Source organism: Crocodylus siamensis, chromosome 15 (assembly GCF_052110815.1).
Source record: "Crocodylus siamensis isolate JL-2025a chromosome 15, ASM5211081v1, whole genome shotgun sequence".
Lineage (NCBI taxonomy): Eukaryota > Metazoa > Chordata > Crocodylia > Crocodylidae > Crocodylus > Crocodylus siamensis.
The window spans coordinates 22,326,716-22,340,331 of NC_143409.1; the positions used below are offsets into that span (position 1 = coordinate 22,326,716).

The 13,616-nt window shown below is 40.0% G+C and overlaps 1 protein-coding gene across 1 annotated transcript in view; it reads right to left on the bottom strand.

Moving 5' to 3' along the window:
• Positions 1-5,313: 5,313 nt before the first annotated feature.
• The window catches only part of AP4E1 (adaptor related protein complex 4 subunit epsilon 1), a 36,385-nt gene continuing 28,082 nt past the window's right edge, over positions 5,314-13,616 (bottom strand). Inside the window, exons 18-21 of the mRNA XM_090028882.1 lie at positions 12,756-13,331; positions 10,894-11,078; positions 9,109-9,266; positions 5,314-8,187 (exon numbers count right to left, since the gene is read on the bottom strand). Coding sequence (XP_089885008.1) covers positions 8,027-8,187; positions 9,109-9,266; positions 10,894-11,078; positions 12,756-13,331 — 1,080 coding nt within the window. The 3' untranslated portion in view covers positions 5,314-8,026. The remainder of the gene's footprint in view (positions 8,188-9,108; positions 9,267-10,893; positions 11,079-12,755; positions 13,332-13,616) is intronic.

Consider the following 13,616-nt stretch of genomic DNA (forward strand, 5'->3'; position numbering starts at 1 on the left):
CTAATGAAAGTTTCCAGTATAATCTGAATCCAGTCCTCCTTGTTCATATGCATGTTGATGCAGTCCTTAATTCCATGATTACATACTTGTTTTTCCATGAGGTTTCAGTCAGTGCATAGGGTGGACAATATTGACTCAACATACAGCCATTCAATATTTTGCTGTCTCCTGTTATTTATCCCCAGGCCTTATTTGCTGCATATAACACAAGCCCTACTATGAAAACAGAACTGTTCGTTTCCTTGTGGTTTTTTCAATGCTACTCCTTATGATATCACATGAGCATTTCAGAAACATGCGTGAATTTATTTTCACAAGCCTGTGAAATGGAAGTGACATCTATTTTACAGAGAACTGACACAGAGATGAAGGTCAAATTATCCTTTAATTTCAGCTTCCCAATACCAGAGGCATAGGATCTGATTTTGCAGACTGTTTAGCATTATACAGTTCTCTAAGTTCAAAGCACAACTTTGATTGTCTTCAGTTACAACTAAGTGCTCAGCACTTCTGCAAATCAGATTTCAGGGGTTCAAGTCAGTACTCTGAAGATGAGAAACATCAGCAATCATTTGTCAGATCAGTTCAAGTGACTGGCCTGGCATCAGACAGCAAATCGGGTTCTCAAGGGCAGCATTTGACTACCGTACCCACCTGGCCTTGTGTAGGTGCTCCCTTGCTGCCTTCGAGCTTGTGCCCAGGGTCAGCCACAGAGGTTGTTCCTGTGGCCTAGACATTAGGTCACGCTCACCCCGAGGGAAACCCCAATACTCGCCTGCCACGACTTCCTTTCAGTGGTGGGGCTCCCTCCTGTGTCTTCATGTGTTGGGCACTATTCCTAACAGGTATTCTTAGGGCTCCTCTTTCCCTCCACCCCAACCATGCTCCAGCCTTTACAACAGCCAATTGATAGTTGGTCAGTTCACCCTCCTGGGCCCTCCCCATCTGCTTGGCTCCAGGTTGTTTCACCCTGCCCAAGATAACTTTGGGACGTCAGACTGTTCCTGACACTATGCTATGCCGAGTCTCCCTTGCTGCACCGCTGCCCGCAGCCCTGCTCCGGCTCCTTCTGTTCTACAAGTATCTTCCGTGGTCCTAATCCCTGCCTCAGGGCTCCAGATAAATAAGAACAAATTAACACAGAAGAGGAATGGGATCTCAGCCCACCCCACTCACGACTCTGGCGTCTATGGCTCCGCAGTCTCTCGACACCGATGTTCTCAGCCTGGCTTCCCCACCATCCAATATCATGGCTCCTTAGTCGCCTCCGGACCCTTCTGATGGGTCCTCCCCTCAGGTCCTCTTGTTGCTGCCGGTGCAACCTTCCTCGGCTCAGGGGACAATTCTGCAGCTTGTTCCCTGCAGCATGCCCCCCCCCAGCTGTTTCCCTGCCACCAACTTTTATTTCTGCTGGATGGTGCTCTTCTATGATGTCATCTGCTTGCGCCGTCCTCAGCCGCAGATAAAAGCAGCTGACAAATCACGTAGGAGTTCTGCCCCGGTGTGGCTGATCCAGTCCATCTCCTCCTGAAAAAAGTAAGCTCACCCTGTCTTCACAGCTTTTCTCTTTCTTGTGTTGGCAGGTTGTCTCTGACCTGGGTTCTGCCATGGAAGGGGTCTCCCATCCCTTTACCTTCAGTCCCCCTGGAACAACTACCTTAACAATAGTACCATCCTTTCCCCTCCAGCAATTCCATCTCATTCTCTCCACACCTGCCAACTTTTAAAATGTGAGGGAGGGAGCCTGCAGACAACTGTCTCCCTCACCAGATTCCCAGAGTACTGATCATCCTATACACAAAGTAGCAGGGGGCTTGTAGGGAAAAAGAGAGTGTGAACTTGTAATGCAAGAATTTTTATCACACTGCATACTAGCAGGGGAGGCAAACTAAAGTTTTCAACTAAAGCTATTAAGTATGTAAGTAGGGCTCAGTTTGACCATGCACTCTCCTGCACTCAGATTTCCTCCGGTGGAAGATGATGACACAAATCTGTGCAGCAGGCAGCTGAAGCCCAAATCCAAGCGGGGGGGGGGGGGGGGGGGGGGGGGGTCCTAAGAAGTGACTCCAGAACCTGTAATGCTTCCTTTGTCCAGAAATTGCCTTTGTCCCCAGTACAGCTATATCTGCTGTACCTCTCAATGAATGAGGATTAATTCAGAGCACAGGTGGATCCCAGACATCCTTTTAAAATATGATTTTCCTCATTCCACCAGCTGCAAATTCAGTTTTGGTGCCTACAGCAGGGGGAAGGAAGGGAGAATCAACAGGTAGAAAGGAGATTTGTTCCCAGATAATTTCCCCTTTCAGCTTCATTTATCCATTAGCAGTTCTCACAATGAGGTGCCCTTTTCTTCTGCACATGTGATAGCAGTATCCAAGTTGGTCACCAGTTTTTTAGACCCCAAAGTTTTTTAATTCTAACCCAGAGCTCCCAAAGATAAATGTTAAAAAGTTTTAGTAAGTATAGGATGTACTGCTAAAACATAGGCAGCTGGTATTTAAAATGAAGAGCTTTCTAAGTAGTGGTTATTGAGATTTGTCCGTGCATTCCCAGTTATGAAATACAGCATCTCCAACAGCAACATGCCAAACTGTATTGAAAAGAAATTGTATCTGCTAGGGTAGTCGGATGGTTGGGAAAGGAGCATTCGCACGCTAGGGTGATGTTATCAGCTCTATCCACATAAGGGAATATAGTCCTGACCCCTCTGCAGTTTCTTCTAACTCACTTGCAGTGAAGTCAGAGACAGAGAAAAACAGGTAGGTAGTGTAAATGGAGTGAGACAACTGTCAAAGAACAGGTCACCAGTTAATAACCCATTGCTCTTCTATGGATAAACAACATTTACATGTGTCCATGCTGGCCTCTGGTGCAGAGATTCTACGTCTCCATCTGCACTAGGAAGCAGAATTCTTGTCGCAGCCTCTTGGCGCACGTTCTTTGTTTCAAGTCTAGTTATGACCCTAGGAATGTTCTGCCTCCCTGGGCTGGTAGCTGTTAAAAGTTAATGTGCGGTCGTCGGCCTGCATCTCTAAGTTAACCCCCCATTCAATGTCTTCATAATTCACTCTCACCAACTCAGAGATGCCTATGTGACTAAACACATACCACCTTCCATTTCCCACCCTCGAAAAAAACTTAACACCTTTCAGTCCTAACAGGTCATGGTGCAAAAGTGAATGGGCAGAAATCAGTTTATGTATATTGCTCATAAAAAATAAAAATGGAGTGTCCTTGCTATATAACAACAGATTTCAGGCTTGTTAGACCAGAAGAATGCCTTGCACTTGGAAGCTTGTCTAACTTTATCCCAACCATGCAGCTGGTCCAATAAAAGATATCACCCACAATCCTTGCCTTTCAAAAAAAACAAAAACAAAAACACCTCCAAAAAAAAAAAAAACTACAACTCCCCCCCGCCCCAGCAAACAAACAAAAAAGCCCATAAAATTTCTTGTGTCTGCACAATGGCTCAAATGGCCTATAGGACTGCTTTTCTAAACAGAGCACTGGAGTATAACGTAAAGTTCAATAAGTGATACTTAATGAAATATTAGGACATCACATTACTGATTTACAGTGCACACTTGTCACAGACAAGCTACAGAGGCTGCTGTGGTCTTAGTAATGCATCTTTAAGCCAGTTACAGGCCTTTTGTCTCATAAGAAACACTACTCAAAACACTTAATTATTCTGTGCGAGTCTGTTGATTAAAAAGTTCAATTTTACAACCTCTCCTCATAGGCAACCAAATCCATGTAATAATTCTGAAAGTGTCATTCCTCTCTATGTTTTTGGATAGGGCTCTCTGAATATTAAGTGATGGGTGAACATTCCTCAGTGAATGCAGGTTTACAGAAGAAAAACAGGAAGAGAAATCTACTGTGACAGGCAAAATTAGAGACCTTAACTATAAAGCCTGGGTGAGGCCTTGTAACTTACTTTATGTAATACTGCACAGAAGAGACTGTCAAGGTTCCACGTTCAGTATTCTCTTGACAGAGGTAAGGATTATCAAATGTGGCATCTTCATACAGAAGTGAATTGTTAAGTTCAGACAAAAAAGTCCCAGGCTAAGAGAGATCCTCTCACAGGATCTTGTATAAACTAACTTCAAGGGCTTATCTACAAAGAGGAGTTATTGCAAAAGTAAGTTAGAGTGTGAATTTATAGTGCACTAGCTACTACTAATTCCCCATGTGGACAATTCTAGTGTACACTCAGCTCAAAGTAGCACAAGCTATTTCACAGTGTTCACTAAACAACTGGGGAAAACTTGCTTCAAATTTCAGGTAAGAGAGAGCAAATGACAATATAAAATATGAACAACAAAAGAAAAATGTACTGGACTGGAACTGCATGATATTTAAAACTTACATAGGTAGCTTTTTGGTGTTCTACAAAAGCAAAATAATATATGAGCACAAAATGATTATTTATTCTACAAGTCACCTGTTTGCTGAAAGCTCAATAACTGCAACACCTATTAAAGAACTTTCAGTATGAAGTTAGAGTAAAAATAATACACATCAAATTACCTAAATCACCTATAATCATTTTACAGGAAATTGTGTTAGCAAAGTGTGCGTGACTTGGCAAAACCACAGGGATTCAGAATTTATTACACTCCTAGAATTCCTAGTTCCTGCCCAGAACACGAGCACCAGTGTCACCCGAACAGCATGATCAAAGCAGAGCAACTCAAACCAAGATTGCACTGTACCAATCATTTCTAAAACTGATGAGAGCAGGAACTTAATAAATCTAAAGACTTCCTCTGGTGGCTAGAACAAGTCTAGCAATATTCCAGGAAGGACAATAGACAGCAGGCGCTAGGATAAAGTGCTGCCCAACAAATCTATCAGTGTGCCATGTATATATCTGATATTCTTCGATTAAACATTTGGGTAGAACAAGCAAACCTGGGGCTGTGTAAAATGTGACAGTTGGTTACTATTTTGTTGCAACAAGGAGAAGTAAAAGTAATCAAATTAGGGTTAGGACTCCACTAATTTGCTAAGAAGTTATGTACTTTTTTAGGTTTGTATGCTTGCTAACGTATCTAATTTAAAGTCATCTGCAATGGTTAATGCCAGTAAAAAAAGAACTGGGTTTTGGGTTTTTTTTGGTACTTTATGCAACTTCTTCTCAGTGTTAATCCAGCCATGCAGTTATTAAATATAAAATACCTAGCCTGGGGTAAAACTATTTTTAAATTTTTATACAATGCCAGAGTTGTTAATAGAGCCAATATTAAAAGTTACACCTGGCATGAACAAATGTCCAATGAGAACAGCTGTAAAACTGAATTGGAGATTTTATTAAACTATTTTATTAAATCACATGACAACAGAAGCACCATAGAAGTTTAAGACACAATAGTTTTGACGGACAGTCTAAAAATACTGTACCACAGGTGAAAGAAAGCCACCACCTTCATGTTACAGTAGCTAAAGGCCTTCAATTGTTCTCTCAAACTCCACATATTAACCATACAACATATATTAACAATATGGTGAACACAAATAATAGAAAGGGAGGGAAGGAGCATCACGTGACTAAATGTACAAAAGGCATTATTTGTTTCATATCATAAGACACTCAACAACCCATTGCTAAAATGGTGAAAAATGCATAGGCCAGCAGACAGATGCTACTGTAACTTTTTTCAGTTCTTAAAAAAGACTGAAGTTAATTATAGCACCCAACTCTGATTTATATACTGTGCTAACAGGGATTTAAGTTTCCAGGAAACTATAAAAGTTTTAATTCATATAAATCTCAAGCTATTAAGTACATGCTACATTTGTGCAGAATATTTAAACATATTTATAGATTCAGTGCATTTTTTGCCCTCCACCTAGGGTACAGAAACAGCAGCATCAAAAGGAGTTTTAATTCTGCAACAATACCTGTGGATATTAAGACAAGACAATTGGCTTATCCTCTAAAGGAAGTTTAAAAAACATTGTTTTAATCATCAGCGTACTGAAATTACATTCATAAGTGTGAACACTTAACAAAACAAGGCAAAATAATAGCAAAAACAGAATATTTGCTTCCTGATATTTGCTAAGTGAGAGAGATGGCAACTGAAACACCTTGTAAAAGGTTTTTGCTCTCAATATAAAAAAAAAACAGAATAAGTGCACAGTTCCATTTGCTTTTCATGCCATGCCCATAGAGCTGTTTGTGCAAAATGTGGGTAGCTGTAAATAACTAAAATAAAGAAAGGACTTGTACTTTATTACTGTCTAAATAAACGAAGGGTTTAGAAGTCTCAAGGCCAGGATGCAGTCTGCGCACTGGTCATGACAAATGACTATGAGAGAAACAATCCAGACAGACACATCATCAGCATACATGCTGGGCTCATTGGATCCATTAAGATTTAGAAAGATATACAGCAACACAAGTCATGTCCAAAGCCTGCGCAAGCCAACAGTTCACACAGTTCAGTAAACAGATAAAACAGATTATAAAGAGAAAAATCAAAATACTCAAAATTCTTCCCTAAAATTCTTTCAGGGACAGATATATAAACCAAAATCAAATACATAATCCAGAACCACAGGGCTAAGAATACATCCAGGACTATCGTGACTATTATAAATTCAGCTTTAACTGTTTTCTCTACTGTCCATTTGCAAAGTAATTCAGCTACTATTACAGGCCTCTTGCAAAGGAGGATAAGAGGGCTAAACAAAACAGAGCTGCAGACATCCTACAGGTGACCTGGATGAGCTCAACTGTACAACAGTTTTACCTACCTCTACCCTTGCCCTATTTCCCTCCCTCTCCCCCCTCCAAAATAATTGGATGTCATTACTTAACACTTACTTGGCAAATGACTGAAAGAACAAAAGCAGTGCTTTTGACTACCAAAACCATACGTCAACACACACGTATATCCTGTACAGAAAGATAATGCACCATGAGCAACAGCAAGAAAGGGTCTTGTTTCAAATAGTGTTAAAAACAGCTTTAAAAGAGGCTCTTCAATGAAGTATTGGGTAATGATAAAGACAAACATTGGTATTTTTGCACAGTATAAAGCTGACTTTATAGTGGCAATAAGTTTTCCTCCCATATACTTAACTACTAAGTAGCTGCTATTATAAACAAACTGTTGCTGCATATAAAATGTACATAGAAAATAAATACTTTCAGACATTTGCAATAAACTAAGACAGACACATTTAACTGAACAGTTAGCAATACTTTACAGAACACTTTTCAGTGATTGTACAATCCTGAGCATGTTTCTGCAGGCATACTTTAGATCTTCCTACCAATCCACATAGCAGATGCCTGTCAAAAAAAAAAAACCAAACCAACTTCAAGCTGCTTTTGAGGAGCAGTACAGGCAGTCCTCGGACTTACGACACAACTGGTTCCTGAAAACCGTGTCTTAAGTCAAAACGTTGTAACTTGGAACCAATTTTCTCAGAAGAAACAATGTTATAAATGGGGGATTGGTTCCTGTACCAAGGCCCAATACACTATTTTCACTAAAAATACCCCAGAATTTTGTCCTCAAGCAATTATAGATGAGTAATATAGCTACATTAATGTATTTATAGTGTAAATAGCAATCATATTGATTTGGAAGGACTTCTTTGAGGTGATTCTGCTGGACTTTTTGAAGGGCTCTTGGCTAGAGTCATCTCAGGAGTCTTCGCTGCAGGTTTTTCTGGACGCTTGTCTGCTTTCTTAAAGAAAGTATCCAAGGAACTTTGGACAGATGTTCTCCAGGGAGATGAGCGACACAGTCAATTTGTTCACTGGCATAGCGTTGCATTGGATCGAGTGTTGTAAGTTGAAACTGATGTCATAAAGTTGACACACGGTGTCAATTTATAAACGTTCTAAGTGCAAAACGCTGTAAGTTGAGGACTGCCTGTATCCTAATTTCACTTTGGTAATTATTTGCATAACCATGTAAACCTTTTACATTTGCTTTCTATGTACAAAAATTCGTTGTGTTTACTTTCTCCGTTACAAAAGCAGGCACTGTGGCAGTTAGGATTCCTCTATCACCTTTTGACACTGATAGAGCAAACTATCTGGAAGAGCAGAACAAGGTGATCTGAGCCACAAGGCCAACATCCCTGCATGAGTACGACAATGCAGCAGGCAGGGCACAGATGGAAGCAGCTGGCAGGCCACTAGTCCCTCATTACCTTCAAATGACAACACAGACAACAACAACAGAGTTACAAGTGAGATAAATCACTGCAGTTCATGTTAAATATGCTTCATAATATACAGCTCTTTCAAATACAACATTTTGCTTCCTTCCTGCACAAACATCTTTCCTAACTAGACCTTTCACCTCTCATTCACTCTTAATTTCATCCCTCACTTCACAAACTCCTTTAAAGCTTGTCTCCCAATTCCTTTTCACTTCTCAAAACATGCATCTGTTGGATGACTCAGTAAAGGTGCAATGAGAACATCCGACACTGTATAATTTGCTTCATTATACTGTACCCACTCACACATGTACAAATCAACCTCAACTTCATCGCTCAATATACCCATTAGGTGCGTCCCCATGAGCAGGAAGGTGCATATTTTCCTGAGGAAAAACAGCAGTGGCACAATATGTGCTGCTGCTACTTGCCCCCAGGGTATGCCTGTGCATGCATGCGCTGGCGCATTGCCCCAGGTGTGGTAGAGGGGGCTGGGGCCAGCAATTAAACTGGCCCCAGCAGCCTCACCTGGCGGTCTGGGGGCCTCCCACAGCAGAGAACCTGGCCGGAAGCCAGAGTGTGGCTCCAGCTGGCCAGGCTCCAGTTTCGGGCAGCACATGGTGGTGCTACATGTACTGCCCTGCCCCCCCCCTTCTTTTTAACACCAGGATCTCCCGGTGTCAAACACCCACCCCCACCCTGCAAATTAGCAGCACAGCGAACACGTGATGCCACATACCGCATATGCGCATTCATCTGGAGATGTCCATTAATGTCACTGCATTAAATGAATTTGTATGAAGTTACCTGCACTCACACGCGTTCCAGAATTGAGATTATAAACATTTTGGGAGCAGACACTATTTGCCTGGCACATCTTACATGTCATACAAAACTATGGACACTCACCTACAATATCAACAACATGGAGCTTTAGTTTCTGCTGCAGGGTATTCAGAGTTATTGACAGTGATCCCTGAGAAGGTGACATTTTTACATTTTGTTTCACATCATTAGAAAAGGACAGCCATAATTTCCCAAAGTCCTCAGTGGTAATTTTCATTGGCCTGAAACCAATTTTAATACAAAACTGAGTAAAATAACAAACAAACTTCAATATTATTGTGCATGCTTTTGATTGTCCAGAAGCCACTATATCCAAAGGGCATTAAAACAATAAAGCAAACAATATCAGAATACAGCTCTGTCTTAATACAACCCTCCCAGCCACAATATAGAGAACATGAATTGCTTTTTTACAGCTCTATAAATAAATAAAAGAAGTTAATGCTGACCATCTCAAAAAGCTGAAACTGTCAGGTTATAAGCCTCCAGAAAGTCATTTTACAATGAAAACTCCAGCATTTGCCATTACAAAAGTAGAACCTAAAGTGATTGCTTTAAAGAAAAAAAAAAAGGGGAGAGGGATTTCTGTTACTGCTAACTTAAAAGCTTTGTCAGTTGACAAGTATGTAGAATGAGCTCTTTTACTGTAAAAGTTGTTAGCTCTTTCACACCATTTGGATTGCTGTATTTAAAATAAGCTCGCTCAGTTTTAAGCATGTATAATTTATCTTATACTGAAGCAGCATGCCTTTATCACCCTTTGTCTCTACAGTTCCATTAACTACACTGAAAATGCATGCTGCATTTGTCAAGAGAACATTCCAAAATGGAAAGGCATTCAGTGATCTTAGGGGATTTGTACTTAACTCTACTTCACAATTTACTTGCAACTAAATATTTGGAATAATCCAGTAGTTAAACTCTTTTAAAAAGACAAACATTAGGGCACATCCTTAAAATATGCAAATAATCTTCTGCTTTCAAAAATACTAATATTCCTTTACTATCCAAAATGCTTGAGGCTACATCTCTAGCCTTATTTAGCCCTAGAATTCCATACTTTCCATGATGCATAGAAGAAAGACTAAATGCAAGTGTCAGTATAGAATAAAACAGGGTCAATCTTTTACAGTAAGACTTTTAAGACAAATATCTTTCTCTCTGTTTAGTATAAAAAGCTGGAGTTCAAGGAGATGATGAAAAAAGGGTAATAGGAAAAGTAAGATTTATGCCTAAATAACTAATCTTTGCCACCCTTGTAAAAGAATAGCAGGAATTTAAAATTCTACTCACTTTGCTAACGATAGGAAAGAAAACCTTCTCACTGTGTCAAGGACACATTTAAAAAGCAAAAGGGATAACAATATAGAAACCTAGGGAAACATTTGTGTGTATAATTTTTAACACACTAAAAAGTTTTAGTGCTCACTGAAGCTATCTAATTGTTCTGAAGACTGAAGTCCTAAAGTCCCAGAAAGAATACACTGTTGTACAAACTTTTTTACACTGTCCCGGTGGTAAAGGCCAACATCTTAATTTCAACAGATAACTGCTAGAGATGATTGACAGCTTAGTCCTAGTCAATCCTTGTACTTTCCACTGAGACTCCCAATAAAAGAACCACTTGTGGTGGTGGGGCCAAGCTGTCAGGAGACAGTGGCATTCTTGATCACTGGGATCCACACATTAGGATGCTGACCAGTGACAAGTTAGTGTTCATTAGCTATCTGAATTAAATGAAAAAAAAGCAACCACCTGAAGGTAGAAGCCAGTATTTAAGAGTCCATCACTGAGCCAACCATTACTTGAAAACAACACAACGACATTCCAAAAATGCAGCTTATTTACCTGATAAAATCTATCAGTGACAAAGTCACTGAAAATTCAAGGCCAGTCTCCATCTCTAAATGGTAATTAAGAGAGCCCACGAGAATCTCCTGCATACAATTTTTTTCCATTTGCACAGACTTCTGGCAGCTTTCCAGACTTCGAGCTTTTATTACAGGAAAATGGTAGCTAAGGCCTTCAACAATCTACAAATAAAAACAAAATTCAGAGTTATGGAAAATATTAATCTTGCTAAATATCCATTTACTAGAAAAGGGAAACAATACCTGAAACCGATTATCTTCCATCTAGATGACCACATCAACTTTCATGGCACTGAGGATCCTGACATCAGGCATTAGCTTAGGAGCACAAAAGACAATTCCACCCAAATACACTCCCAAAATTCCTTTAAATTCTGCAGAAATATATTTTGCTAACAAAACAATATTTCCATGTAACCATAAGACAACACCACAAAATACTTGTTTTCTCTATGAGCATTTTATTATAAAATATCTAGTTCCCTTAACAGAGAGTAAAGGCACAGGTGATCATATAAACAAAGCCTATCTTGTAAAGTGCTTTCTCAATGATATCCTTCATTGCCTGGTACTGTTGCACATTGGTGCACCACATATTTTTCATACTATTGGTTAAGATTTAGCTGTAAATTATAAACAAATATTTACTCTTCTTGGATTTGGCTAGTGACAGAGCACCCTACTCTGTTTTAAGCTTTCTTATTAAGCTTTAGTAAAGCCTTGTCAGAGTTAAAATAGAAATGCAACTGGCTCCTTTAACCAACAGCATTTTTAAGTTAATTTAATTTTTGAGAAGGTATTGACCCGACTGCCTGAGACACTGTAGTCTTTAAGTTATCTTCAGCATACTCACTGCAGATTGTAACAGTGCAAGATTTCCCCCACTGCCCTGATGCATGCTAAATCAGGGAACGGAAACCTCCACACGTAATAAGGATACTGTTGTTTCCGTGACTATTCAGCCCTCGGTTACTCTGATGGAACTGCCTATACTAGTGGCCTGCACCCTTTTAAGGCTAAGGACCAGACCAACCCGGTTCCAGTCAGAGGTGGGTGGGTAGGCAGGTGCTACGACCTAGCCGCCACTGGCACTTGTTCCTATGGTGGCAGGGGAATATGCCCCGATGACAAATGCTTCTGAAGCCCCATGTCTGCAAGCCAGATCAAACAGCTCCACAGGCCAGATCCAGTCCAGTCACAGGCTGCCACCCCCAGCCTATCAGTGCCAATCAGTGAAATACTGACTCATCTTAACTTCAGAACAAGTCCAGACAAATCAGATGTGTTACGTTACTGGCCGAGTGCTGGGCTTGATATAAACCAAAAACCAGCAGGAGGAAGATTCCAGAACAATTAAGTTCCATGATGAAGCTTCTTCTAACATCAGCCCTGATTTTGAAGAGGAGATAATTTATGTAAATAAGTCAGCACAGAGTATCCAGGACTTGATACGGCCATGCGCTGCTCTTAGGTCATCTATCCACAGTTCACACATAAGTGAAGTAATCAAATGTTTGAAATACTGATAGAAAGGCCAATCACTGATGTGTACCCACAACCAAAAGATACCCTTTAAAAACATGCAACATGTGGGAAGGTTCAATTAAGTTTTTCAGTCACCTCTTATACCAACCAATAAATAACCCCATACATAGTTGACGTTGCAGAAAAAAAATACCTCTGATACATTCTGACTATACATGCTTTGTAGTTAATCCTTGAAGTAAAACTTGTTTTGTCCAAGTTATCTGACAGGAAGAACTCAGTATATGTCGGTATAAGTGAAAAGCAGAGTAAAAGCATGCATCTCTTCTACTACACTAGTTACAATTTTCTTACCTTAAAATGTTCTGAATTTTCAAATACTAGATTCACATTCTTAAGTGCTGAGGAACTTCTGTTGGCAACAAACAAGACAAGCAGTAAACAATCATCTGTCCAAACTTTACACAAGTTCACAGCAAGGATGTCACTGCTACAAAGCTCTACTGCTTCTGAATGAGGGTTGCTGGCTAATTCTTCTGATAAGGAGGGAATCAAGGAGGCTTTACTGGCAGCTACAGATGGAATGACTTGGGTAGGCTGAAAAACTTCCATGTTATTATCAGCAAACAACGATGATGGTGACAGTCTACAATCTGGAAGTTTTACATCCAGTCCAGCTTCCGTTAGGGACTGAGGTCTCTTAAATGAGATGCTAGCTTCCAAAACTTCTGAAGAACTCAGTGAGGTTTTCCTTAATCTTACATGTTCAGTACTCTGAATGTTTTCATTGTTGTTTGATTGTGCTTCAGGCAAAGGACTGGAAGATAAGGTAGCATCATGTTGGATACTTGGGACTTCTTCACTATTCTGGGTTTCACTTATTTTTGATTTTCTTTTGAATTTTTGAGTGGTGGTGTCTGCTTTACCCATCTGCAAAAGAAACAAAAGATGTTTTGATCTATTTTCCTCTTAGTGATTGGCCAGGTAGCTTAGTCAACAGAACAGACTATGTTCTTGAGAATCAAGAATACAAATCAAATACCCCAAGAGAGGTAATCTTTAAATACAAAAATGTATATAAAATGTTTTTATTGGACAGTACATAAGCTACTTTTAAGTTACTTATAAGATATCAGAGATGGTTCATAGGGGAGAATTCAGTCTGATATCAATAAAACCCAAATTAGAAGATCTTCATGGCCATTGTGCAACAAA